This window comes from Symphalangus syndactylus, chromosome 20 (genome assembly GCF_028878055.3).
Source record: "Symphalangus syndactylus isolate Jambi chromosome 20, NHGRI_mSymSyn1-v2.1_pri, whole genome shotgun sequence".
NCBI lineage: Eukaryota > Metazoa > Chordata > Mammalia > Primates > Hylobatidae > Symphalangus > Symphalangus syndactylus.
Window position 1 is genome coordinate 15309272 of NC_072442.2, and position 25409 is coordinate 15334680.

Sequence of the window (25409 nt, forward strand, 5' to 3'; positions counted from 1 at the left end):
AATGACACCTCTGCAACTGAGCGTTAGCATCCATACTGTTCCAATTCTCCATACGGCATCTTCTACAGAAACAGATCTCTAAGAGGAGAATTGAAAAAGTTTCATCCAATCTTCAAAAAAAGTTAATGTCAAGTAAGGACATTACTGTTACATTATAATATTGCATCCCAAAGTCAGCCTAGTGAAACAAATGCTTAATTTCTTCTCCTCCTTCTTATTTGTAGTGTCAACAGATCAAAAGGCAAATGTCCTCTAAAACTAAATCTAAATATTTAAAATTATTCACCTCTTTTTACTGTTTATTATCCCTCATAAATAATAACTCGCTAACCAAGACATGGAACTTTTACTCAGAAAGAAAAGCTTAGTTATGGCAATAAAAATATTCTTATAATACAAACTAAAATAAAAAACTTAATATTTCTTTGTCTGCTCTATTGATAAGCAATAGAATCAAATTAAAATTAGAATCAAATATTTTAGGAATGTCAGTGACCTTAGAGATGGTTTAGCTAAACAATCTCACTTTAAGACTAGAAAGATGAAGTTCGAGCATCGTAAGAAACTTGTCGAGGTAACACAGAATACTACCGGCAAAAAGTGGCTGCAGATCTCTGGCTGCCTATCCACCAGTTTTGTGTCCCTTTGTTTATTAAATGCTGTCTTTTCACAGTGTTATGAAGGTAAAAGGCTAGCACACCAGCCTCTCTGGCTTGTAAGTAAGTAATGAATGGGGGATATAAAGTAGTCTAACTCACTGTGCATTGAAAGTAGATAGAAACCTCTTGTGAACACCTGGGCAGTAGAATAACTGAAATAAACAATTTTTCTAGTTGCTACAGCAGAAGCAAGAAAGAATGAAGTTGACTTTATTTATCTATTTAAAGAGTGAAGACAGAAACTGCAATAAGAATTCTGGCATCACTGTTCAACCAAGAGCTAACATTTATATTGTTGTAGTCATTGGCCGGGCGCGGTGGCTCAAGTCTGTAATCCCAGCACTTTGGGAGGCTGAGGCGGGCAGATCACAAGGTCAGGAGTTCGAGACCAGCCTGGCCAATATGTTGAAACCCTGTCTCTACTAAAAATACAAAAATTAGCCAGGAGTGGTGGCGCATGCCTGTAGTCCCAGCTACTCAGGAGGCTGAGGCAGGAGAATCGCTTGAACTCCGGAGGCGGAGGTTGCAATGAGCCGAGATCATACCACTGCACTCCAGCCTGGGCAACAGAGTGAGACTCTGTCTCAAAAAAAAAAAAGAAAGTGTAGTGACTATTTTATTGTCGATGATTTTACCTCATATGACATTCCTGACATTGTGATTAATAAATAAAAGTTGTGCTGCCAGAAAAAAAAAAAAAAGAACTAATGGAGAGAAAATCAGCAAAGATATAGAACTGAACAACACCATCAACCAAATGGAAACAATTTATATGTATACAAAATGCTACCTAATAATAGCAGAATAAACATTATTTCCAAGTGCACATGGAACACTCATAAAAATAGGCCACATTCTGGGCCATAAAGCAAGCCTCAACAAATTTAAGAGAATTAAAATCGTACAAAGTGTGTTCTTTAAGCATAATGGGATCAAACTAGAAAACAGTAAGAGAAAGATAACAGGAAAACATCCAAACACTTGGAAACTAAGAAAACACACTTCTAAATAACCCATAAGTCAAGAAATGTTTTTTTAAAAAATGAGAACTCAGGATGGGCCAGTGGCTCACACCTGTAATCCCAGCACTTTGGGAGGCCGAGGTGGGCAGATCACCTGAGGTCAGGAGCTCAAAACCAACCTGGCCAAAGTGGTAAAACCCCGTCTCTACTAAAAATACAAAAATTGGCCAGGTATGGTGATGCACCCTTGTAATCCCAGCCACTTGGGAGGCTGAGGCAGGAGAATCACTTGAACTCAGGAGGCGGAGGTTGCAGTGAGCACAGATTGCATCACTGCACTCCAGCCTGGGCCATAGAGTGAGAATCTGTCTCAAAAAATAAATATATAAATAAATAAATAATAGAACAGAATGAAAATTGAAACAATATATCAAAATTTGTGGAATGCAGCTAAAACAATGCATAGAGGGAAATTTATAGCATTAAATGCTTACATTAGAAAAGAAAGAAATGTCTCAAATCAATGATCTAAGCTTATGCTTTGTTAAACAAGAAAAAGAAGACTACAGTAAACAAAGCAAGCAGAAGGATAAAATAATAAAGGCTAGAAATTAATTAAATAATAAAATAAATGTCAGAAATTAATGAAATTTAACACAGAAAAATAATAGAGAAAAAAATGAAACCAAGAAGATGATTCTTTGAAAGATCGATTTTATTGATAAACCTCTAGTTAAACTGACCAAGCAAAAAAGAAGACAACTTACAAACATCAGTAATAAAAGAGGGAACATTACCACAGACCCTACATATATTATGAATATAAATGTGACAACTAGGATAAAAAATTCCTTGAAACAAATTACAAAAGGTCACTCAAGAAGAAATAGTTATATTTAAGTCCTGTATCTATTAGTGATATTAAATTCATGGTTTAAAAGCCTCACACAAAGAAAACTCCAACCCTAGATGCTTTCACTGGCAAATTTTATCAAACATTTAAGAAAGATATAATGTGGGCTGGGTGCAGTGGTTCACGTCTATAATCCCAGCACTTTGGGAGGCCGAGGTGCACAGATCACCTGAGGTCGGGAGTTCCGAGACCAGCCTGGTCAACATGGTGAAACCCTGTCTCTACTAAAAATACAAAAATTAGCCGGGTGTGGTAGCACGTGCCTATAATCCAAGTTACTCAGGAGGCTGTGGCAGAAGAATCGCTTAAACCTGGGAGGTGGAGGTTGCAATGAGCTAAGACTGCGCCATTGCACTCCAGCCTAGGCGACAGAGCAAAACTCCGTCTAAAAAAAAAAAAAAAGAAAGAAAGATATAATGCTAGTTCTACACAATCTCTTCCATGATGTAGAATGTCATAGAAACTTTCCACCTTATTTTATGAGGCTAACTGTACTGTGATATTAAAACCTGACATGGACATTACAATAAAAGAATACTACAGAACAAGATAACTCATGAAAACACATGCAAAATTCCTCAACAAAATAGTAGCAAATTGAATTCAGCAATATAAAAAAACGTAACAGTGGGGTTTATCCTGGGAGTACAAATCTATTTCAACTTTTGAAAAATCAATTTAATTCAGCTTATCAACAGCCTTAAGAAAAAAAAAGACATTTGATCATCTTAATAGATGCAGAACAAACATTTGACAAAATTTAACACCCATTCTTGATAAAATCTCTCTGCAATCTAGGAAAAAACAAAAGGAACTTTTTCTGCCTGACAAACGGCATCTATAAAAGCAAAACAGAAAAACTCAATGAAAATCATTCCTAATGGTGAACAACTGAATGCCCTTCCCCTAAGATCAGAAACAAAGCAAGGATATCCGTTTTCACCACTCCTAGTCAACATGGTACTGGAGGTCCTGGCCAGTGCAATAGGCAAGGAAAAAGTTAATGTCATACAAATTGTAAAGGAAGAAATAAAACTGTCCCCATTCCCAGATAACAAATTGCTTAAAAAATTCCAAAGAATAACCAAGAAAAAAGCTACTGGAACTAATAAGTGAGTTTAGCAAGGTTGCAGGATACAAAATCAGTATACAAAACTCAATCATATTTCTTCATCCTAGATTTTTCTTTGCAGGACAGTTCTCCAGGTAGCCTTAGACCAACCCAGTTCTTCCCCTTTGTTGTTTGTAGTTATCAAGAATGACTGTAAAATTTGCTGGGAATACAACATCCTGAGATAGGGAGGAACTGACCAGAACAGCCTGGGCTCTCTTCCAGTACCCCGTCCCCCAACAGAAGGCAGATGTCCTTCAAGGCTTTATCCCAGAGAGTCCTGAGGCTCCTGAGGTATAAAACCCAGAGTAGGCTGTCTTCCAGGGTCCCACAGCTGCAGTGCAAATGGGGTACATGCAGATAAGATTCCACCCAATTTCTTTATTTTTCTTATCCGCTATATATTTAGAAACTATGAAAGTATGCTTTCACTTATCAAATGATTTTTCAACATCTTGAAGTGAGTATGTGGTTTTTCTCCTTTGATCTGTTAAAGTAGTGAATTCTATTAACATAGAATAATAGAATTAATCAATGTAATAATAAAATGGTGAAACACTCTTGCCTTATTAAGATAAATGCTACAGGCCAGGCACAGTGGCTCATGTCTGTAATCCCAACAGTTTAGAAGGCCAAGGCAAGAGAATCACTTGAGGCCAGGAGTTCAAGACCAGCCTGGGTAACATAGCAAGACTCTGTCTCTTAAAAATTGTTTTTAAATCAGTTGGGCATGGTGGCATGTGCCTATACTCCCAGCTACCCAGGAGGCTGAGGTGAGAAGATCATTTGTGCCCAGGAAGTCAAGGCTGCAGTGAGCTGTGATCATGCCACTGTACTCCAGCCTAGGTGACAGAGCAAGACCCTATCTCAAAAAAAAAAAAAAAAATTAAAAAATGCTACAGCCATGATGTATATTTAATTTCCTAAATCTATATTTAGGATATTCTGTGTTCATAAACAAGATAGATCTGTCATAATGTTTTCTTGTCCTGTTCTAGTTTGGGTGACAAGATTATTCAAGTCTCAAACACTGAATTGGGTTGCTTCTGTACTTGTAATTTATTTATCAGCTTCACATGCAGTAAGTCCTTTGAATGTAAGTATCTGTGTCTTTCTTCAGTCCTAGAAAATTTATAGCCATTATTTGTTCTATCACTCATGGTCTCTACTTCTCCCCACATCTTCCCAACCCCGGGGTATTCTTATGAATAGATACTGAAACATTTGACCCCATCCTCCAGGTATAACTTTTCTTTCATTTTGCTCATCTCTTTTATCCCTTTGTACAGCACTCTGAGGGAATTACTTACCTCAAATTTCAAGCTTACTAATTGCATCCAACTATGAATTATATGCTCTTCACCCATATATTGAGTCCTTTTTTTTAACAAGAATATATGTATTTTTTGCGAGATCTGTATTAGGATCTTTTTCATAACTACTTGTTCTTGTTTCCCATATGTAATTCCTTTATTTCTCCAACAATAACTGTAGACTTTTTAAAGTTTTCTCCTAATGCTTTATTGACTTGTGTATATTTTTCCATTTCCATTTGTTATCTCTCTTAGTGAAGTTGGCTTTCCTCAAATATTTTTTGAGTCTTTACTGTGTTCTTGCCGTTGTGGTTGGGAGTCTCTGCTGGACGGCTGGGTGGGAACTGCTGCCATGATTCTGAGGGTTTCGGTTGAGAGGGAAGGGTCACAGTATGCTGCGGTTTGGTGGCTTCTCACCTGGGCGGTGATACATCTTGTTTCTGCCAGGTGTGGCCAGCCACCTAAAGTACCACCTGGTCTCTGATCCAAGCTGCAACCCCTACTGTTCTCTAAGTCTGTCATCTAAAGGCAGACATCTTCACCTTTGCCCTTGGCCCATGGCAGAAGGAGAATGTGCAACAATCAATCAAAGAAAAACCCCAACTAACCACACCATCGGTAGCCCCTAGGGTCTCTTCTGCCCTGTTTGCACTGCCTGTAGTCCAGAGGCAGCGTGCAGAGCTCTCCCACATACACCCTACTCTCAAGTTTCTCAGTATGATCTGCCATCTGTTCTTGTCTTTTCCAGAATCCTGTTGTTTCTAGTCTACTGAGAGTCCCCTTTCTTGCTTTCAAATGGAACTGTGTATAGTGTTTATTTGTTCTATTTCTCTCATGTCTATTATTTCTGTGCATTTGATATAGAGGAGAAAGACTGCAGTGTGTGTTCAGTCCACCATCTTGAAACTGGTGCTTTCCCTCTGTGTGTTTCCCCTGTCTGTCCCATCTTCCTCCACAACCCCAACCCCAGTAGCAAATACCTGGCCCTGTGACCACAGGCTCAGGAAGCTACCAAACCTTCTTAGGAAAAGGATTCAAAAGCTCGTGGTGTTGATTGGTTTTTGCCCCTGTCACCCCAGGATGTAACTTCTGGGGTCTGAAGTCCAGAGTCCAAAGCCCAGCTGCCCCACCCCTCCAACGAGTCCTTTGCCCACGTAGAGTCCAGCATAGATTTTGTGAAAATAGACTTTATTATAATAAAATGTCTTTTAAACAAATTCCCCCACCATTCCACACCCCTGGAGACCAAGGTCGGGGTGGGGATTCAGTCAAACTATCGCCCACCACAGCAAAGGAAACATGCAAAGAGACACTCACCCTCAGAGGGTGGGGGATGGAGTGGATCGGGTAACGGTGGAGAACCCCTACCCCACTCTGAACGCGGAATGTATGAAAATAGCTGCATAAATCTGTCCTTTTCTCCAGCCCCTGGACTCCAACAGGGCTTAGAAGAAAACTATGCAAAAGAACTTGAATCCAATGAGCAAAATAAGGCAAACCCAACTCCGCTTTTGGTCCCGCTGGCCCCAGGGTCTTTGGGTGCGGGACCATACAGGGGCCAGCAGGCCCCGTCAGGGAAGGATGGAGCACGACGGGGACAGGGTGGGGCCCACTTTGGCTTGGCCTTTCTCCTTCCCGGGCCTGTGCAGTGGAAGCGAGGTGGAGGAAGCTGAACTGAGGCACTGAGTATGTACATATATACAGGCTCCGCCCGCCTGCCCGCTGGGGAGATGGGGCTCCAAGAAAATCCAGTGCAAACTTTCCTTCAGGGGAGGGAAGACATGATCAGGACAGCCAGAGCCATCAGGGGGCACAGGCTCCTTTCTCCCCCCAGGGCCCGTCCTGGGACTGGGAAGGGTGGCAGAAGGGACTAGCGCAGCACTGTGAGACACTGGTAGACGAGGTGGGTGGACCAGGACGTGAGAGTCCTGGGTCCAGTCCTGGCTCAGTGACCTTGGTCATGTTACATACTCACTGTGGGCTCAGATTCCCCTCCTGTAGGAGGAAGGTGCTTCTCTAGAGAGTTCATCCTTAAGGAGCCATTTAGCTCTGACCTTCACCAAGGCTTTTTGATTCCCTCTGAATGCCACAGTGTTAACACAGAAGAACAGGGGCTCTGGGCCTTCCCTGCTCAGCAGAGACAGTGATCTGGGGGCCTCTCAGGGCCTCTTCTGCCTGCGGGATGGGCCACAGCTTCACTCCTTCTTCCCAGAGCCCAGCCTCCTGAGGAGCTGCTTCCCCTTGGAGAAGAAACCCCACACCTTCTCGCTTCTGCCCTGGGGCTCCCCACGTTCAATCCTGGGGGCGCTGCCAGGGCTGGGGGCACAAGGCCCACCTGGGGGCCCCGGGGGCCCTTGTGTGGTGCAGCCCCAGTCCTGAAATGTGAGACAGAAGGAGCAAGGTCAGGGCCTGATTCCCTCCTGACCCCCTGACCCCTTTTTTCCACAGCCTAAGGGGCCTGCAGCCTCCCATGTCACAGAACCATGGGTGAGAACCAGGGCCTCACCTCCCACCACTGTCAGACACACACAGCACAGGCGGTGAATGGGAGAGTGATGCCCAGGGAGCACTGAGCTGGGAGGCCCAGGGGATGCAGTCTCAGTTCCGGATTGCTCACCCGTGACCCTGGGCAGGCCCCTTCCCTTCTCCCTCCAGGGTGCAGGGCTGACAGGGCCCAAGAGTTCTTGGAACCTGCCCCTCAGGATGGGTGCCCCCAACTTCTCACATGTCACCTCCCTCCCAAAACATGGAGCGCAAGGACAAGGACTGCTTAGAAGCAGCGGTCACTGCCAAGGAAGGCAGCTTCTACAGCCCCTCATAGACAGAAAGAGCGTCTCCCCAAACCCAGCAGATGTGGCCCCCCAGGCCTTCATGGTGTGGAGCCAGTACCCATTCCACGGGGAAGAAGATTGGGACTCTCCCTTAAGGGCCCCTAAGAGGACTGCGGGGAGGCCAAGGACCCAGAGGGACTCACAGCTGGGGGCATCACTCAGCCCCCACCACAGGCTCTGGAGGCTCTAGCATCTTTTCCCTCACTGCATCTCCTCCGAACTCCACTCCCTTTGCCTCAAGCCCACCCAGACGGCGCTCCTTACTGATCTAAGGCCAGGGAGCTGGGAGAACAGAGAAGCCACCAGAAAGCCCCCCACACCTATGTTCCCACCTTCACCTCTGGTACCTGGCACAGCTCTGTCAGCTCTTGCCAGCCTGCATGATTTCCCTTCCTCAAACTCCCACTTGCTGCCCAGAGCCTGGCAGGCTCCCAGCCAGAACCAACTACAGAGCCCAGGCCAGAGGCAAGGAAAGTGGGTGCACAACCGAGGCCCCACCCCGCCCCAGGCCTGCACTGATGTGGCAGGGCTGCCCGCAGAGGCCAAAGCATCTACCCCCAACCAGCCAGAGCCAACAGCCGGCTGGCGAGCCCCAGGCCCTTCCCACTCCCTCTTAGGGCTCCTTCCACAACATCCAGGAGGGAGAGGTTGTTAGGGAAACAAAAGGAGGATGTTTCTGAGCCCCAGAGAATAATGGTTTGGGGTTATTTATGGATTTGAACTACTCAAACTTGCCTTTTATTTTTTTATTTTTGAGACAGTCTTGCTCTGTCACCCAGGCTCGAGTGCAGTGGCGTGATCACCGCTCACTGCAGCCTCGACCCCCTGGGCTCAAGTGACTCCCACCTCAACCTCCCAAGTAGCTAGTATTAAAGGCATGAGCCATCACACCTGGCCAAACCTCCCCTTTTATCCCCCAAGTAGAGAAAACTGAGAGGTGGAGGTAAATCATGCATCTGATCACCCTAACAGGTCACAATGCAGAGGACAAGGGTGGGAAGCCTATTATTACTGGTGGCATTACAGTGTCACCCTGGCTCCAGTAATAATTACGATATTATAATACCATAGCCACACAGTATCATAATACCACTGATGAGTCCTAATGCGGATGCCACGTCATGTTCTATAAACCACATGTGTTATAGAATAGGAGGCATCAGCTAATATGGGACATCACACACTAAGATGACATGTAATCCTATGACAGCTGGCACTGCCTTGGGTAAAGGCAAGGCAAGGGGAGCAGGGAGGGGGAGGGATGACTCTTTATGCAAATCTGGCTCATGGCAAGCTCTCCTTCGCCATTCCCTGGACGACAGTGGGAAAGCTGGGTCAGCTCCAGTATTTGAGACAAAGGAGCACTGTCTGATTATGGTCAAGTGGGGGTGGACGGTCACACAGGGGGGCAGTCCCCCACTTACATGTTGCTCTCTCTACATATATCTATCTCCATCTAGCACTGGACTCTTCTCCTCCTCGTTCTCTGAGGACAGGGAACAAAGAGAGGAGATGGGTTACCGACAGACCCGCATCTTCTCCGCCCAGCCGCCAGGTGGCCCTGCACAGGGATGGGCCCTACTCTCCGAGGCCTTTGCGTTTACACATGGAAGCCCTGAGTTTTCTGGCTGGGGCTTGGCCTCTTCACCCTCTCTCCCTGCCCTCTGAGGGTGGAGGCTTAGTTGTATTCCACTCACCCCAAGGAGACGCAAGCTCTAGGAATGAGAACCCAGGAAGCTGGGCCTGGCTGGGCAACTGGCTTCCAAAGGCACCTGGGAGGTAGGGAGACCCCCCCCCAGGGTGGGAGTGTCCTGAAACAGGGACTTTGATTGGCTACAGGTGTGAGGCGGAGGGCCCTTTTCCACAGGGCCCCCTCACCTGTGTCAGCCCCCAGGTGTTGGCAGCCGGTGAGATGGCCTGAGGGTCAGGGTCACAGCTATCATCCCTCTGCAGAGAGGGGCACATACTGGGGGGCAGCTGCCTGGTGGGGCTCCCCTCTGGTGGTCACTTAGCGGCTCTGTGCTGGACACAGTGCACCCCTGCCGCAACACTGCCCTGGCCCTACCACCCCACCAGTAGGGCAGACTGCCCTGCCAAGCTGGGTGCCCAGCTCCTCACTGACCTGACTCTCAGCCTGGGGTGTCCTGGGTTCCCTGTCCAGGCCGCCTGCCTCAGGCCCAGGGCCCTCCAGGAAGTTGGATGGAACCAGGCCCCTTTGTCCATTTAATTCCCCCTGGAGAGGAGAGGCCGGTGAGACTGAGATCAGGAAAGAGGCTCTAGCCCTGGCCCTCGACCCTGATGCCCCTGGGGAACAGCTGGGGCCAAAACCACTGTCCAGGGAGGTGACCCGTTCCATTCCTCCAGACTTCCTGAGGGTTCCTTGCCTATCCCCCTGAGCGAAGTCTGGGGGGCTGGGATATGGTACACCCTCCCCAACAATGTTCTCACATAGTAGAAACCGTCATCGTCCATGCCCCCAAACACAGTAATGACGTCCCCTGCCCGGAAGGGCAGCTCTGCCTGTGGAAAACAAGAGGAGGGCATCAGGCCCAGGAAGGCTCTGCCACCGCCCCCTTTGCTGGGCTCTGTCTGAGGGTCCTCACCTCCACGTCCATATTGGGGGAACTCTCCTGGGGGTTGTAGTCAAATGCAGCCACCATGGAGCGGGGAGCTTTCAGGTCAGCCGAGGGGACCAGCTTAGGGGGGCCTGCAGGGGGAGGAGGAGAAGACTCTGGACTCTCTGGAGAGCCCTACACCCCATCCTGTCTTCTGCCCCGGACCCCTGCTGACCCCCTGTCACCACCTCCCCACTAGTTGTAGCCAATGGGGCGAGGCCAGAGGGGCCACCCACCCTATCTCCTTCCCCAGCCTCCCGGGCCCAGGGATGTTCCTTCACCTGGACGGGGCTGGGCAGGACCTTCCGACTCAGCTGTGGAAAGAATGTGCCTGTGAGCCCTCTCCCACCCCGCCCACCCAGGCTGCAGGTGCTGCAGCGCAGGCCAGACACTCCCCCACACACAAGTAGGCTGCCGAGGGCGCATCTCCCCAACCCATTTGTGTGGCAGTGAACTAACACCCAGAAAGGGTAAATGGCACGCTCTGGGATTCATGGATTTTATAGTCAGGTGCCTGTGGGAACAGAGAGTTCCACAAACCATCCCTCATCCCCACCGGAACAAAGCCCCCCATGGGGGGAGGCAGCGGATGTGGGTGGTCTGCCGATTCCCTTTACCTGCTCAAAACCCCAGAGGTGCCTCCCCAGACAGCCAAGCAGCGCCACCCACCAGCACACACATCCTCCCAGCACCTGAGAGAAAACAGACAGCCAAGCAGCGCCACCCACCAGCACACACACCCTCCCAGCACCTGAGAGAGAATGCGGTCTTACCCACCTTTCTTGGAGCGGCGGGGCTTGGGAGGAGGCCCAGTTGTGCGGGCTGTGGAGTACACAAAGGGACCATTCCCTGATCCAGAAAAGCAGAGAGAAAGCGAGGCAGGGGAAGTGGGAGAGACAGGACTGGGACTCTGGAGTTTCCTCTCAGGGCCGTGCTGGGTTACTGAGCTTGTTTCGTAAGGGCATTCATCTCCCATCCCTGACAAGAGCCCCACCCAACCTCCAGGACCCAAAATTCCTGGCTGCATGGCTGTATTCTCCTCTGCAACAGACGCCCACTCCACGCGGCCAGCCTACATACAGTCTGACCACTGCACCACAGGGTTCAAGGAAGGCTCCAAGGCTCTGCTAGACTCTGGGGAAGTGGGAGCACCCCAGACACAACAATTGCTCAGGGTCAAGTGGAGTTGGAAGGGGGCTGGTGGGAGGTGGGTGAGGGACAGCAGCAGGTCATACCTGAGCCCTCAAGGAGAATATCTGGGGACAAATAACCCCGCTGGAGCAGCTGCTGTCTCCCAGCAGGGCTGTCCACAGCCACCTCAGCCACCATGTTGCAGGGAATGTAGCCTGTCCGGCCCCCACCTTCGCCCTGGTAGAAGCCATCGGCATCCTTGTCCCCAAACACCTGGAGGCAAAACCAGTGGTCTCAGCCAGTTCTGCTCGCTCCCTGTGCCCCTAGGCCCCGAACCCCAGCAACGCCCCACTTGGAAATGCAGAAGAATGTTCTCCCTTTTGTATGCCATGGAATGGGAAAAGGGGGAACACAGCAAAGAACAGGATCAGAGGGATAGGAGAAGACAGCCCTTTCTGTATTATGCCCATTCACTGTCTACATGGCCATGCCCTTCACCCACGCCAGACTGGATCTCCTTAATCTCAGAGCAATAGCAAAATGCCTTTAATCAATACTTGGAGGAATAATAAAAATAGTAATGTCAGCAGCAGATAGTTAGATTGTGCTGCCTATGTGTCAGGTGGTTTAAGCACTTTATGTACATTGGATCATTTAATCCACAAACCACCCTGTGAGGTAGACACTAATATTATCCCATTTTACCAATAAGAAAACTGAGGCCCAGGTGGCCTAGGTAATCTACTCAAGGTTACACAGCTAGAAGCAGCAGAGTCATGTCCAAACCCACGTCATCTGCTCTAGAAGCCATGTTCTCCACCATGATTCTGTGCTACCTCCAGTGGAGGAAAGGAGAGAAGAGGGAAGACCTAGTTGGTGTTTGGAGCTCTGAGACCTGATGGCGAATCAGTCACCTTCAGGATCTGACCCTCTCGGAAGGGAAGCTCTTCTTCTCCAGCATCAGGATTGGGCGACATTGACACGGGGTCATAGTCAAACAGAGCCACAAAGATCCGGACGGGTAGGTGCTGGTAAGCCAGTGTTTCTGAGGGGCTCCTCGCAGGGACTGTGGAGACAGTGGGGAGGGCGGTGTCGCAGCGAGCTCTGGCCGAGGGGCTCTAGCTCAAGCCCCATGGGGTGCTCACCTAGCTCTGCAGTGCTTGGCCTGGGGACTCGGACACCTCTCTTCTGGGGGCCCCTCCGCCCAGAGCTGTCCTGCCCTCTGGCCTCTCCGGTCTCTGTTGCCTGCAAAAAGAGGGCAACAGACGGCAAAAGTAACACACCATCCCTCTGGTGGGCTGGTGCTCCCCCAGCTCTGCCCCGTCAGCGTAAGCAGCACAGCAGCGCAGGAGCACAGCGTTCCTCTCCTGGAGCCTCGGCCCAGCCTGCTGGAGACCTCAGACACCCCCACAGTGGGAGGGAGGGCAGGAGGGGAGGCCCCAGCCCCAGCCCCCGAGTAGATGAGTGGAGTAGAGGGGACTGGAGTTGGCTGAGGAGCCTGCGAGAGGAGGGCCTCCCGTCAGCATCAGGGCAGGTAACCCTGGACATGGCATCACAGTCAGCGTCCTGAAGCCATAACTAGCTATGCAGAGGAAAGGGCGACCCTGCCCAAAGGCCGCAACAGGTGACTAGTGATAGAATATTGTGCATCCCAGTTCTGATCAGCAGAAGCAGCAAAGCAGTGGAATGTGGGTGGGAGGAGGCAGGTGAGGGAGCCCGGAGGCCTGGCCCCACCTCGCTGATGGAGGCGGGCAGCGTGGAATGGGAGCTGCTGGTGGGCAGCAAGCAGGGCCACCAAGTGGCAGAAGGAAGAGGCTGCCCAGGGCGGGGAGTGAGCACGGACCCGGGAGAGTGGCTCCTTGGCTCTGCCCGTCGCACTGCGGCCTCTCCGCTCTGGCTCCCCTTTTTCCCAGGCTGGGAGGCGTGGGTAGGGTTTGGGGCCTGAATTGGCCTTCGGAGGCCCCCTGGGCCTTCCTACAGTCGCTGTGCCCCAGGCCTCCCCATCTCCAGGGTAGCAGGAGCTGGTGATGCTGATGCCCCCGCTGCCTGCCTCCTGCTCGTCCTCCGAATCATATTCAATGCTGATTTCCAAGCACTTGGGGGAAAGGCAGCTGGCCAGGACAGGCTCCAGCGCCCGGCCACGGGAGCACCTCCGGGAGGGGCCCAGCCGCCCTCTCCCACTAGCCTCTAGTCCAGTCCTGGGGCCCTCAATTACGGGGAGGCCACCCCTCTCCCGCATGGGGCCCGGTCGTCCAGAGGCCTGGGGCCCATTGTTGCTGAGAAGTCGGCTGCAGTGTTCACGGGGATCTGGAGGCCGCCTGCGGCTTGGGGGCTTCTCAGGGGAGCCCCCTCCTCTCCTCCGGCTGCTTCCACCAACTAATCCAGGCATGTCTTCCAGGCAGTCTCCAGCCCTGGAGGACTCAGGAGACAAGGGCCACTGGCCAGGTCTTCGGGGCTGACCACTGTCACAGCCCAGCCCCAGCAATGCAGGTTCAGGTGGGCCAGGGTCTCGGGAAGAACAGCCTGCCCCTGGCTTCTCCTCCTCCGCGTCCTCCTCTTCCTCCTCCTCCTCTTCTGGGATACTAAAGAGCTTCTTGCTGCAGAACTGCTGGAGGGGCAGCTCCAGGATCTGCTCCAAGATCTCCTCATCGCTGTCAGTCTCACAAAACGGGTCGGGCTGGGACTGGTGGAGGTGGGGAGGTGGGAGTAGAACACAGCGGGGAAGAGAGATGCGTGGGGAAGAGGAGACAGAGCTGTGATCTTTGCCCTCAAACGACGGCAGGGGTTACGGACAACCCCACAGCCCTCCCACAGCTTCCTCCGAGAGGAAGGAACCAGAGGGACAGTGGCTGGCCCAAAGTCGCACACATATCCAGTGAGAGCCAAAGGAAGAATTAGGGAACACACTCTAGGAACCGTCACCAGCCCCTGTGGGACAGGAGCATTGAGGAGCAGGCCTCCCCATCTCCTCCCCAGAAGCTACCAGCACAAGGATCTTAGGTGGCACCAGCCTCCCCTGGCCAGGGCGCTGTATCTGGTGGGCTGGAGGGACAGAAGGTACAGAAATGAGCTCCTCCTCTTCCCCTTTCTTTCCAGGAGGGCAGAGGCCAATCCTGGGCCACTTCCTATCTTCTGCTTAGGACAGGGCCCAGGCCACAGACCTAGAATGTTGCTGGCACTCAGTGGCGGTCAGAACAGCTGCTGACACACAGTGGGGAGGCCCCAGAGTCTGAGGCCTGGGGCCCAGCAGCCTATCCCTACCCCGTTACCTTGGCCCCATTCTCCCTGATGCTGTTGCCAGCAACCTGCTTCTGGAAGGAGCAAGTCCTGGAACTCAGCTCCTCCTCCTCCTCCTCCTCTTCCTCCTCTTCCTCTTCCTCTTCCTCCTGGATATCTGACAGGTCTGAGTTGCGGCCGTGGTCCACGAGGGAGTTCACCAGATGAACCCCGAGCTCTGCTGTGTCCTCCTTCTGCAAGAAGCGAGGCAAGGCAGGAGAGATAAGGACAGTGAGGGGGAACAGGGGGTTCCAGGCAGGGTCAGCCCCAGCCACAATAACAAGGGTCCTTTGGCAGAGGGAGAAAGAGCCATGTCCTAAATGGGGGAGGTACACCATGGGTCAGGGGCAGGGTGGGAGAAGGGAGATGGGGGCCACATGGGACAGAGAAATTCTAGAAGAAAAACAGACACATAGCACAGCCAAAGGTGTGAGAGCAGGACCAGAGCAGAGGACAGGCAGAGAGGGCAACTGGATTTGGGCTGGCAGAAGGTAGGGAGACAGGCCCCAATTCTCTGAAGTGACACAGTGTGTCCCCAAACCCCTACCTCAGCCCTGGGCCTCAGCCCAGACCCTGGGTCTCCTCCTTGGCACGTCTCGGTATTCGGCGCCTGCTGGGCTGGTGCTCCCTGGGTGGAGCTGGAGGCCGGGCAGGCCTCTCCTGCAGTCCACTCGGCCTCCTGCTTGGCCAGTGAGGGAGCTGCGGGGCCAGGGTCCTTCTCACCCAGGGTGGATGTGCTGGCTGTCTTCTCCTCTGAGGTGCCCAGCACTGCTGCCCCAGCCTCCTCCTGGAACAGAGAGCACTGAGAAAGGACCCAATCCCAGGTCCCTCTGCCAGCCTGCACCTGCTCCCCTCTCCCCGGACAGGGTACCTGGGAGCAAGGTGCTGGAGGGTCCTCGTGGGACCCTTTTGGCATCTCTCTGTAAGGGCTTGCAGGGGGTGCTCCTGGAGGCTCTTGAGTTCCGAGGGGAGCAGGGTGCTGGAGAGGAGAGCTGGGGTCTCCAGGCCCTGGGGAGGCTGAAGCAAGGGGCGCTCTGGCCTCTGGGCTTGGTTGCGGTGAGGTGCAGGAGACTCGGGCTGGCAGGCTGGCCGGAGCCAGGGCGGGAGTGATAGGAGCCGGGATGGAGTCCGCCGACTCCCCGTGGGGCGACATGGTGCGCACGACCACCTCACGACACACCTGCAGCAGCTGCAGCTGGGACAACTCCACCAGTACACTGCCTGCCGTGGGCGAGGCCACCTCCATGATCTGCAGGGTGGAGGGGGCACAGGATAGGAAACAGAGGCTGAGACAGCCAAGCGTGAGGATGCACTGACAGCAGTGGCAGCTAGCATTATGCCAGGTACTGTGCTAAGCCCTCTGCATGGCCTATCCCATTTCATCCTCCTGGCCATATGGCTTCAGTGATGGAACAGTTCTAAAATCTGTCATGTGCTGCCAAAGCCCATGCTCTTAACCCATCTGCCTCATGGTGCCCAACTGCCAGGGCCTGGGCATCTCTGTGCCGGGCCAGAGAGCCTAGGCCTCTGAGCATAGCAAGAAGGGACCCACCCCCACTCCTAGGGTACAGTGGGCAGGGCCATACCTTCTGCCCATCAGCGTAGATGGCATAGCCTGTGACCCGGACACCATTGGATGTGCCAGCAGCATCGATGGTGACTGGGAGCCAACTGATGATCAAGATCCCAGGGGAGGGCCCAGGCTCGATCTGCACATCCAGAGGGGCATCAGGTGGGCCTGGGGGCAGGGAGGCACAAGACCCAATGATGCAGGACGCTCCCCATCAGAGATACCTGCCCAATTTGCTATTTCCCTGATAACGCAAATAAGATCAGGGTCCCCTTCTTCCGTCACCCATGGCCTGGCCTCCTGGGTGTTCTGGACAACAGGGCCCAAGCCCACATACCTGCTGGGAGTGTGGTGAACTGCAGGGTGGCAGCCCGCTGCTCCAGCCTCTCCCAGCCTGGTTCCCAGGGCCCTTGGGGTGGGAGCTGAGCCTCCACTTGGGCCTGATAGGGTGTGCCAGGCCGTAAGTGGCAGAAGGTGGCCCAGTAGGTACTGGGGCTGGCAGGTGGGCACTCTTCCCCATTGAGGTAGATGGCATGGGCCAAGTTGCTATTGCCGGGCACCCAGGTGATCTCAGCAGATGTGGCTGTCAATCGATGGACCCGCAGCTGGCTGGGCACCACTCTGGCCCGGGCACCCACCGCCAAGCAACAGCGCAGTGGGTCAGAGCTGCCCCGGCTGGTCAGGGCCTGAACAGAAATGTGAAGGGGCCCAGCCCGCAGGTCCAGGTTCTCCAGCACAGCCTTGGGTGGCGCCCCAGGCCCCAGGGCCTGTCGCAGCTCCCCATTCACACAGATATGGAAGCCGTGTAGCTCCACTCGCTCAGGAGGTGGCTCCCAGGCCAGCACCACGCTATGGGCCAGCTGCTTGAGGACCACCAGACGGCGGGGGTAAGGCACGGCAGAAGGCTCGCCCAGGCCCTCCGGTGATGGGGTCAGACTGAGCTCGTCGCCTGCATCCTCCTCCTCAGGTCTGGGCTGGCTCTGTCCCCCGCTGCTTTGGTCCCCACTACTGCTGCCACCCCCACCTACACTCAGGAAACTGAGTTCAGGACCTGAGCTGTGGGACAAATCGGCCAGCTCTGGAGGGAGGGAGGTCAGGAGGTCATCATCCGATACACGCTCTACAAAATTGGAAGGCACCAGGCCCCTTCGGCCATCCATGAGCTCTCCTGGCAGGAGGAGGACCAGGAAAGGGCAGGGCAGGGGAAGACAGAGAGGAGATAAAGAAAAAACGGTATAATAAATGCATTTTAGCAACTGCTAGTGGGTGATCTTCAGCATTTGATTCAAATCAACATTTAACTGTCAATTCTTTTAAAAGACAAGAGCAGTAAAGATCTGGATTAGAGATAGGTCTGATAATAGTATTTTGGTTCTATAGGACAGTGCTTCTTCAATTTTAACTTGCATATGAATCACCTAGAGATTTGTTAAAATGCAGATTCTAAATCGGTTGGGTCTGGATGGGGCTGAGATTCTGTAACTCTAATAAGCCACCAGGTGACAACCGGGCTGCGAGGATGGAGGAGAATATCATGTTAAGTAAGCATGTTGAGTATTTCAAGGTAAAATATCATAATGCTTTTAAAATCATGTTTAACCTACATATAGATAAAGCAAATATGCCAAAGTTTTAACAACTGTTGAATCTAGGTGCTGGGTATATAAGTATTCAAATGTATTCTGTACATTTGAAAACTTTTGTGTTAAAAATTGCAACAATAATTTCATAATTTCATATTAAAGTTTTAAAAAATAAGCAGGTCAGGATGAGAAAACTGGCCAGGCATGGTGGCTTATGCCTGTAATCCCAGCACTTCAGGAGGATGAGGCAGGCAGATCGCTTGAGCCCAGGAGTTTGTGACCAATCTGGGCAACATGAGAAAACCCCATCTCTACAAAAAATGCAAAAATTAGCTGGGAGTGGTGGCATGCCTGTAGTTGCAGCTACTCAGGAGCCTGAGGCGGAAGAAGGATTGCTTGAGCCCGGGAGGCAGAAGCTACAAGCCGTAATCGCGCCACTGCACTCCAGCCTGGGCGACAGAGCAAGATGCTGTATCAAAAAAAAAAAAAAATTCTGCTGATTGGGTTTTACCTGGGCCTGAGGAATAGGGGCCGGGGTGCCCCCCAACTTCCCTTTGTGAACAGCAGACATCCACAGAGGGAGAGAGAGACAGCCAACTCAGCAGAGTAAAGGAGGAATCTTTAGAGACAAACGAAGTAAGTGCTAGCGAAATAGTCACTTGTAAGTTCTAGAAGGATCAGGAGCCCCAACAGGCCTGTGTCTAGGAGCATGACTGACAGCAGTCAATCCAGGCAGCCACCAATGGTTATGTTTTGTTACCTACGTCAGTTCTCCTGAAGACTTGACAAGAGAGTATTTTAAAACATTTGCTGTTGTTTGATTGAGGGATGTCAAGGAAGCTGGGCACCCAGCATGTAATGTCACGGTCAATTTAAAGAAGAAAAAGGTTCTCAGGAAACAGACAGCTGGTAGCTGGTGTGCTTTATTGAGAGGAAGGGGGAACACGAGCCAGGGCTTAGGGGAAAGGGGTGAGTGTAGGCAGGTCTGAGCTGCAGTGGGGCCTGGCGTTTCCCCCAACAGTCATCTGTGCCCCTCACCTCTACCCTATCTCTGTCTGCCTATGCTAGGAAAAAAAAAAGTAAGGAACTTGAAGAAACAAGAGGGACTATCAATAAATTCGCTGATAAAATAAGCACTGTAGAGGGTTGAATGGTGGCCGCCCAAAAACATGTCCATGTTCTAATCCCCGGAACTCGTGAACATGACCTTATTTGGAAAAAGCGTCTTTGCAGATGTAATTAAGTTAAGGATCTTGAGATGAGATCATCCTAGATTATCCGGGTGGGTCCTAAATCTAATGACAAGTGTTTTTATAAGGGACATGCAGAGGAGAAACACTAAGAGGAGGAGGCGGTGGTGACCACAGATAGAGACTGGAGTGAGGTGGCCATAAGCCAAGGAACAACTGGAGCCACCGTAAGCTGAAAGAGACAAGGAACAGAACCTCCCCTAGAGCCCCCAAGGGGATGCAGTTCTGCCAATACCTTGATTTCAGACTTCTGGCCTCCAGAAGAGGCCAGTGAGAGAATAAATGTCTACTGTTTCAAGCCACTCCATGGTAATTGTTCCCGCAGCCCTAGGAAAGGATCATAAGCACCAGCACTGTGGGGTGGGAGACAAAGGCAGGAGTCTTCACACTAAGAGGATCTCCAGCCTGCAGGGCTGAAGCTGGAGCCTGGGCCGGAGTCAGGCACATGCTCCAGAAGCCCATGCGGCTGAGAACAGCCTAGGTGGCCCAGACGTAGAGGAAGCAGTCCTTTAGCTAAGGTTGGACAGGGAATACGGCATCTGCCCCCGGTGGTCTATGTGCCTTTACGTCTATCCCAATTTATCCCAGATCGCGGAGTTCAAATTCTAGTCATTTGTGGCCAGGCGCGGTGGCTCACGCTTGTAATCCCCGCACTTTGGGAGGCCGAGGCGGGCGGATCACGAGGTCAGGAGATCGAGACCACGGTGAAACCCCGTCTCTACTAAAAATACAAAAAAATTAGCCAGGCGTGGTGGCGGGCGCCTGTAGTCCCAGCTACTCGGAGAGGCTGAGGCAGGAGAATGGCATGAACGCGGGAGGCGGAGCTTGCAGTGAGCCCAGATTGCGCCACTGCACTCCAGCCTGGGCGACAGAGCGAGAGTCCGTCTCGAAAAAAAAAAAAAAATTCTAGTCATTTGTGGTTAGTTAATACTTATGCCTTTGCTGCCCCCCTCCAAAAAAAAAGTGTTTGGGTTTTGGTTTTTGATTTGGGTGGTCTTTTTTTTTCTTCATTTATAAAGTATTATTTTCCTGAAAGATTTTTATTAATTCTGATCTTTGTAATCTACCCGTGTAGGGAGTTTAACTGTTTAGGCCATAAAGCCAGGTACCATGGGTCCCAGCAGCTCCTCAAGTAACAGGCAGAGGACCCAGGGAAAAGAAGCTGAGCAGGCTCCCAAGCTTCCAGGGTTACAGATTCAGAGGTAAGCCCGTTCCTGAATCTCTACACATAGTTGCAGCTCTCGCCCTGCCCTGTCCATGCCCCATCCAATTCTCTACACAGTGCCATCCTCTCTGCTGCTGATGGACTCAGCCTGGTAGTACCCAGGCCAGAGCCACCCTGAGAGAGTCTCCCAAGGCCATGTCTTCCGCAGGCCCATGGTGCCCACTCTCAGTGAGGCATCTGCCTTTAGTTGCCTGATCAGCCCTCTGACTCCCCACAGGAGCTGCAGAACCTCCCTGAAGCAGACACCCTGCCTGGGCCCTGACAGCTGCTAACCGCTTGCGAACACCTTCCCCTGGGATCTTTACCCTGATTCCTCCTTCGCATACCTGACTGGAGTCCAGCATCAAATGCTGCATACCTGACCTCGGGTGTCACTAGTGTGAAACACTGCCATGCCCTGACTATCCACACAAAAATGAATCTAGCCAAAATCTCCTGTGACACTCTCTCCACCATCTGGACTATGCTGTCCTGTCCCGCTTGAAGCCAGACTCCCTTCTTTCTCTTTCCCCAATGGCCACTAGGTCTCTGTATGCCTTTTAGCTGAGACCAAAAAGTTAAGGTGGGCTGAGCATGCTGGGCAGAGGGGATGGATGGATGGATGGATGGATGGATGGATGGATGGATATCCGTCTTTGGGAACATGGGCTCAAAGGCAGGGGAATGGACAGAATGACCCCCCACTACCTTCCTACCTTCAAAAAAGCCATCCTCATCCATGTTGCCATAGACGTAGATGTACTCGCCAGCTGTCAGCGGAAGCTCTGCTTCTGGATTCTCATTGGGACCCTCAAAGGGGTTGTAGCTGTTAGGGGAGGCACAGATGAGGAGGAGGAGAGTGACCTACACTCCACTTCCATGTCCCGTCTTCTCTCTCCCACTGCACTGAGCCCTTACAGAGACTTGGCTGTGGTTGGCCACCACCAGCAAAGCCGAGCCCTCACTGCGCCCACCTTGGCCCAACTAGGTTATTAGAATAGGTCCGTTGTGTCCTGTACTGCCCCCACCACTTCCAGAGGTCTCTAGCTCCACCCGGCCCCCTCCTACACCCCAAATGCTGGGGCTGGGCTCAGGGGCAGTGACAGTGAGGGACCCACCTATAACGTGCGAGGAAGACCTGGATCCTGGCTCCTCCCCGGCTGCCCTCTGGCGTGGCTGGGAGCAAGGAGACACTGTCTGCCTCCAGTTCCTCTACCTCACTGGCTGTGTCCACCTGCGGGCAAACAGAAAGGGCTGGTTTCTCTTCAGGGCCTGGGGCCAAACGCCAAGCAGGCAGGTTTCCAGGCTGAGCCAGAGGACCTATTGCTTTAAGAAGGGAAAGTGAGCACATACATGCTGCAGAGGACCAGTGGCAAGGACCCCCTGATGCTCTCTAAATCAGTACCTTAGACAGCAGGTCCTGGCAGAGCCCAGCTGCCCTGGGCAGTGGGGATAACCCAGACCCCTCCCTGAGCCTCTACTGCACCCGCCAGGAAATAAAGCCACTTCCCTCATCTCAGAGGGGCGCAGGCCATGCTGGTGTGGGGAGTGGGTGTCAACAGAAGTTTGGTTTGGTTCCTTCAGATAAAAAAACTCAGCAAAGTTGCCAGGTGCAGTGGCTTGCGCCTATAATTCCAGCACTTTGAGAGGCTGAGGAGGGCGGATTGCTTGAGCCAGGAGTTTGAGACCAGCATGAGAAGCATAACAAAACCCCATCTCTACTAAAAATACAAAAATTAGCTGCGCGTGGTGGTGGACGCCTGTGGTCCCAGCTACTTGGGAGGTGGAGGTGGGAGGATCGCTTGAGCCCAGGAGGCAGAGGTTGCAGTGAGCCGAGATTGCGCCACCGCACTGCAGCCTGGGGGATAGAGCGAGACCCTGTCTAAAAAAAAAAAAAAAAAAAAAAAACAGAACAAAGAAAAAAGAAACACCTCAGCAAAGCACCCCGACTGTAAATCGTTGGAAGCAAGAAGGCAAAAGTAGCTTGAGAGGTCCTGGCTTCTAGCCGAGTGACAGTGTGTCTGCTGCTCAGCCCTGGAACTCAGAACTTCCTGTCTACTTGCCCGGTCCACAGCCCAGGGCACCACAACCTCAGGGCACCCCGATTCTCTGACCCTCGTTGAGGTTGCTGGGGTAGCCTGAGGAACAGTCTGTCTTCTCTTCTCTGCCAGTGCCTGGGAGAAGGGGACCAAGTGGGCAACCTCTCCACAACCACATCCAAAGCTGGCACCACCCTTCTATCCCACGAGGGGGCAATAGAGGCCCAGGGCTTGATTCTACCACTTTCTGAATGTTTGGCTCTCAGAGCTGCTCCTGACCTGCTCCCTCCACCTTCTGGGGTTTGTGGGTAGAAAGAAGGATGAGTTGACGACCAGAGCTATGAGTGATGCCCAGGAACTTAGTAATAATAACAGCTGCCCCCTGTTGAGCACACATCCTGTGTGCCCCACACTGAGACCAGCATGTTCCTTATTCATTTAACTCTCACGACAACCTTAGAAGGCAGGTTTTATTAGCTCCAAGATTCAGATAAGGAAACAGAAGCCCAGAAAGGCTCAGTGACTTGCTTAAGGCAAAGCTGGGATTTGAATCCTGCAACATGTGCTTTCTCATGCAACCACCTGCTTTCACTACAGATGCTCTTAGGAACAGTCTCATTATGCAGATCCTCGTGCCCAAGTGTCTCCTCCAGCCAGCCCAGCACTCCAGAGCCTCCGTGGGCCTCCCAGGGGTGGGCTGGGGTGGCCCCAGGTGGGGCTTGCAGGCAGGCAGTGGAAGGCAGGAACCGCTCCACCGGAGCCCCTCGCCCACAGGAGGAATCCACAGGCCTCCCACCTCCCAAGTTGCCACCCAACTCCTGGGGACCCCAGAAAAGGTCAGGGCCACCTGCCCTGCACCCTCCCCCAAGCCAAAGCCAGATCTTCAGGCCCCACCCCAGCACTTACCTCAGGTGTAGGGCATGACTTGGGGCTGTTGTGGACGGACTCGGAGTGGGAGGAGTTGGAGAGAGACTCTGCCTTCTTGGCTGTCCTTCGAGGGACCCCAGTGAGGGTGGCAGGGGCAGGCTCGGAAGACTTTGGGGTGCAGCGCCCAGGGGAGCCCGGCGGGAGGTCAAGGTCTAAAGAGAAGATGGCACGTGGGCTTGGGGTCTGTGGCCTGAGGAGGGACCGGGAGATAGGGTGGTGCTTCTTGGATATGGGGACCAGGCCCTCCATAGCCGGGCTTCCTTACAAAAAGGGAAATATTTAGAGAGAAACTTACTAAATAAAGGTATAGCTGGTTTACCAATACTATTTCACATGATCGTCAAAACAGTTCGATGAGATGCTTTAATTATTCCTGTCTTACAGCTTACGAAACTATGGCCCAGAGAGGTTAAGCAGCATTCTCAAATCACAGTGACTGTCAAGTGAGTGGAGCTGGGACCACCAGATCCGACTGACCCCCAAGCCCCCACTCTGCACAAGGCCACACTGCCTGCTACTGACTCCTAGTGCCCAACCCCTAGCTCTGACCATTCAGGTCCTTTTGGAAGGAGGGGAGCAGTGGCCCACGATGCCTGGGCCAGACTCTGGGACAGTCACTCCTCTGGGCTTTATTTTTCCCCAACAGAACCTGGTTCTAGCCAGGCACAGCTCTAACCTGCTGTGTGACTTTGGATGAGTTGCTGGCCTTCTCTGATCTTGAACTCCCTGCTCTATACAAAAGCCCAGGCCTGGGGATTCCAGGCCAATGCCACTGGGGTCCACCTTACCTTTGGGGTCAGACCCCCGGCAAGGCTGGGGAGTGGAGCAGCAGCAAGGGGGTGGTGGGCAGTCTCTAAGGCTCCCGCAGTCCAGGGCAGATGTGAGCAGATCCAAGGGGCCCGGGTGCAGGCGGAAAGCCTGGAGTTCCTGTGCCAGGAGGCTGAACTGCTCGGTTTGGCTGCGGCACTGTTCCTCAAGCTCTCGAACCCGGGCCTGGGCCAAGACCCACCATGAGCCACCAGGCCCCTCAAAGCTACGCAGTGCCAGCCTGTGCCATCTCTACACAGCCCTACACTGGGTTTCAGGTCACATCCATCCACCCAGCCCCAGGCCTAGGCACCAGCCTTGCCTTGGCCACCCCACTGTCCTTAATGCATCAGAGCTGAGGGTGAAGTCTTGGCCTGTGTCCTGGGACATCTTCACCCCAGCCCCCTCCAGAGCCAAGGCCGGGGCCTGCCACACACTCACCAACCCTCAGGCCCTAGGCGATGGCACTTCTGCCTCTGGCTGCTTTCTAGGCCAACAGGGATCATTCCCACCCCATCATCACCACCATCACCACAGGAGTTTTCTCAGCTCCACCGCTCATCACCCTCCCACAATCAGCAACTCAAACCCCTTCCCTGAGAGAGGTGGGCAGGAAATTCCACAGGGGAGCCAGGGATGTCTTCGTGATGGGAATGGGCCAATGCCCGGGAAGTTTTCTCAGGTCTGAGGAGAGTCCCAATAGCAGGGGCTCTCTCCGGCCACTATGGTGAGGCTCCTAAGTTAGACTGATGATGAACTTCCTCATGATCAGGGTGGCTAGAGAGGGGAGGCCCAGTGTCTGACAGACACAGCGGCAGGCCTGGGACAAGGGGACAGCCGCACGTGTCCTGTAGGAACCCCACCCCCTATGGATTCTCATGCCTGCTCCCAGTGACATCCCCTCTGCTGGATGAGAGAGTGGGACTGCCTGGGCCCTGAGGGAGGAGATGCAACTCAGCCAGCCTAGAGAGGTGTGGGGAAGTGGAGAACGAGGCGCTACCTGCATGGAATCCAAGGTAGACTGTTGCAGGAAAGGAAGCAGAGAACAGGTTAGAACCCTGAGAGCTGTGGGTTGCTAACCCAGAGAGGGAAGCAGAGAAGGGGGCCTAAGTGGATGTCATCCAGTCAGCTCCCTGGACTGACTAGCAGTTCCTAAACAAAAGGATATCTCAGGGTGAAGGCAGCCTGTGGGGGTGGCAGCAATGGGAGACTGCTGCC

General features: G+C 52.3%; 1 protein-coding gene across 11 annotated transcripts in view; it reads right to left on the minus strand.

Moving 5' to 3' along the window:
• Positions 1-6125: 6125 nt before the first annotated feature.
• Positions 6126-25409, minus strand: part of TSPOAP1 (TSPO associated protein 1) — a 31491-nt gene continuing 12207 nt past the window's right edge. For 3 of the 11 annotated variants that reach the window (XM_055258528.2, XM_055258525.2, XM_055258522.2), the window contains 21 exons: positions 25192-25212; positions 24173-24377; positions 23364-23536; positions 21537-21652; positions 21135-21244; positions 16719-17549; positions 16398-16549; positions 15683-16060; positions 15359-15598; positions 14805-15005; positions 13379-14218; positions 12681-12780; positions 12450-12601; positions 11640-11808; positions 11182-11253; positions 10686-10718; positions 10393-10496; positions 10238-10309; positions 9912-10022; positions 9214-9275; positions 7201-7333 (listed from right to left, as the gene is read on the minus strand). In XM_055258528.2, the coding sequence (XP_055114503.2) occupies positions 9246-9275; positions 9912-10022; positions 10238-10309; positions 10393-10496; positions 10686-10718; positions 11182-11253; positions 11640-11808; positions 12450-12601; positions 12681-12780; positions 13379-14218; positions 14805-15005; positions 15359-15598; positions 15683-16060; positions 16398-16549; positions 16719-17549; positions 21135-21244; positions 21537-21652; positions 23364-23536; positions 24173-24377; positions 25192-25212 (4110 nt within the window). In that variant the 3' untranslated portion in view covers positions 7201-7333; positions 9214-9245. Of the gene's footprint in view, positions 7334-9213; positions 9276-9911; positions 10023-10237; positions 10310-10392; positions 10497-10685; positions 10719-11181; positions 11254-11639; positions 11809-12449; positions 12602-12680; positions 12781-13378; positions 14219-14804; positions 15006-15358; positions 15599-15682; positions 16061-16397; positions 16550-16718; positions 17550-21134; positions 21245-21536; positions 21653-23363; positions 23537-24172; positions 24378-25191; positions 25213-25409 lie in introns of all 11 variants that reach the window. The other 8 variants (XM_055258523.2, XM_055258520.2, XM_055258516.2 and 5 more) reach the window with 6 other exon arrangements.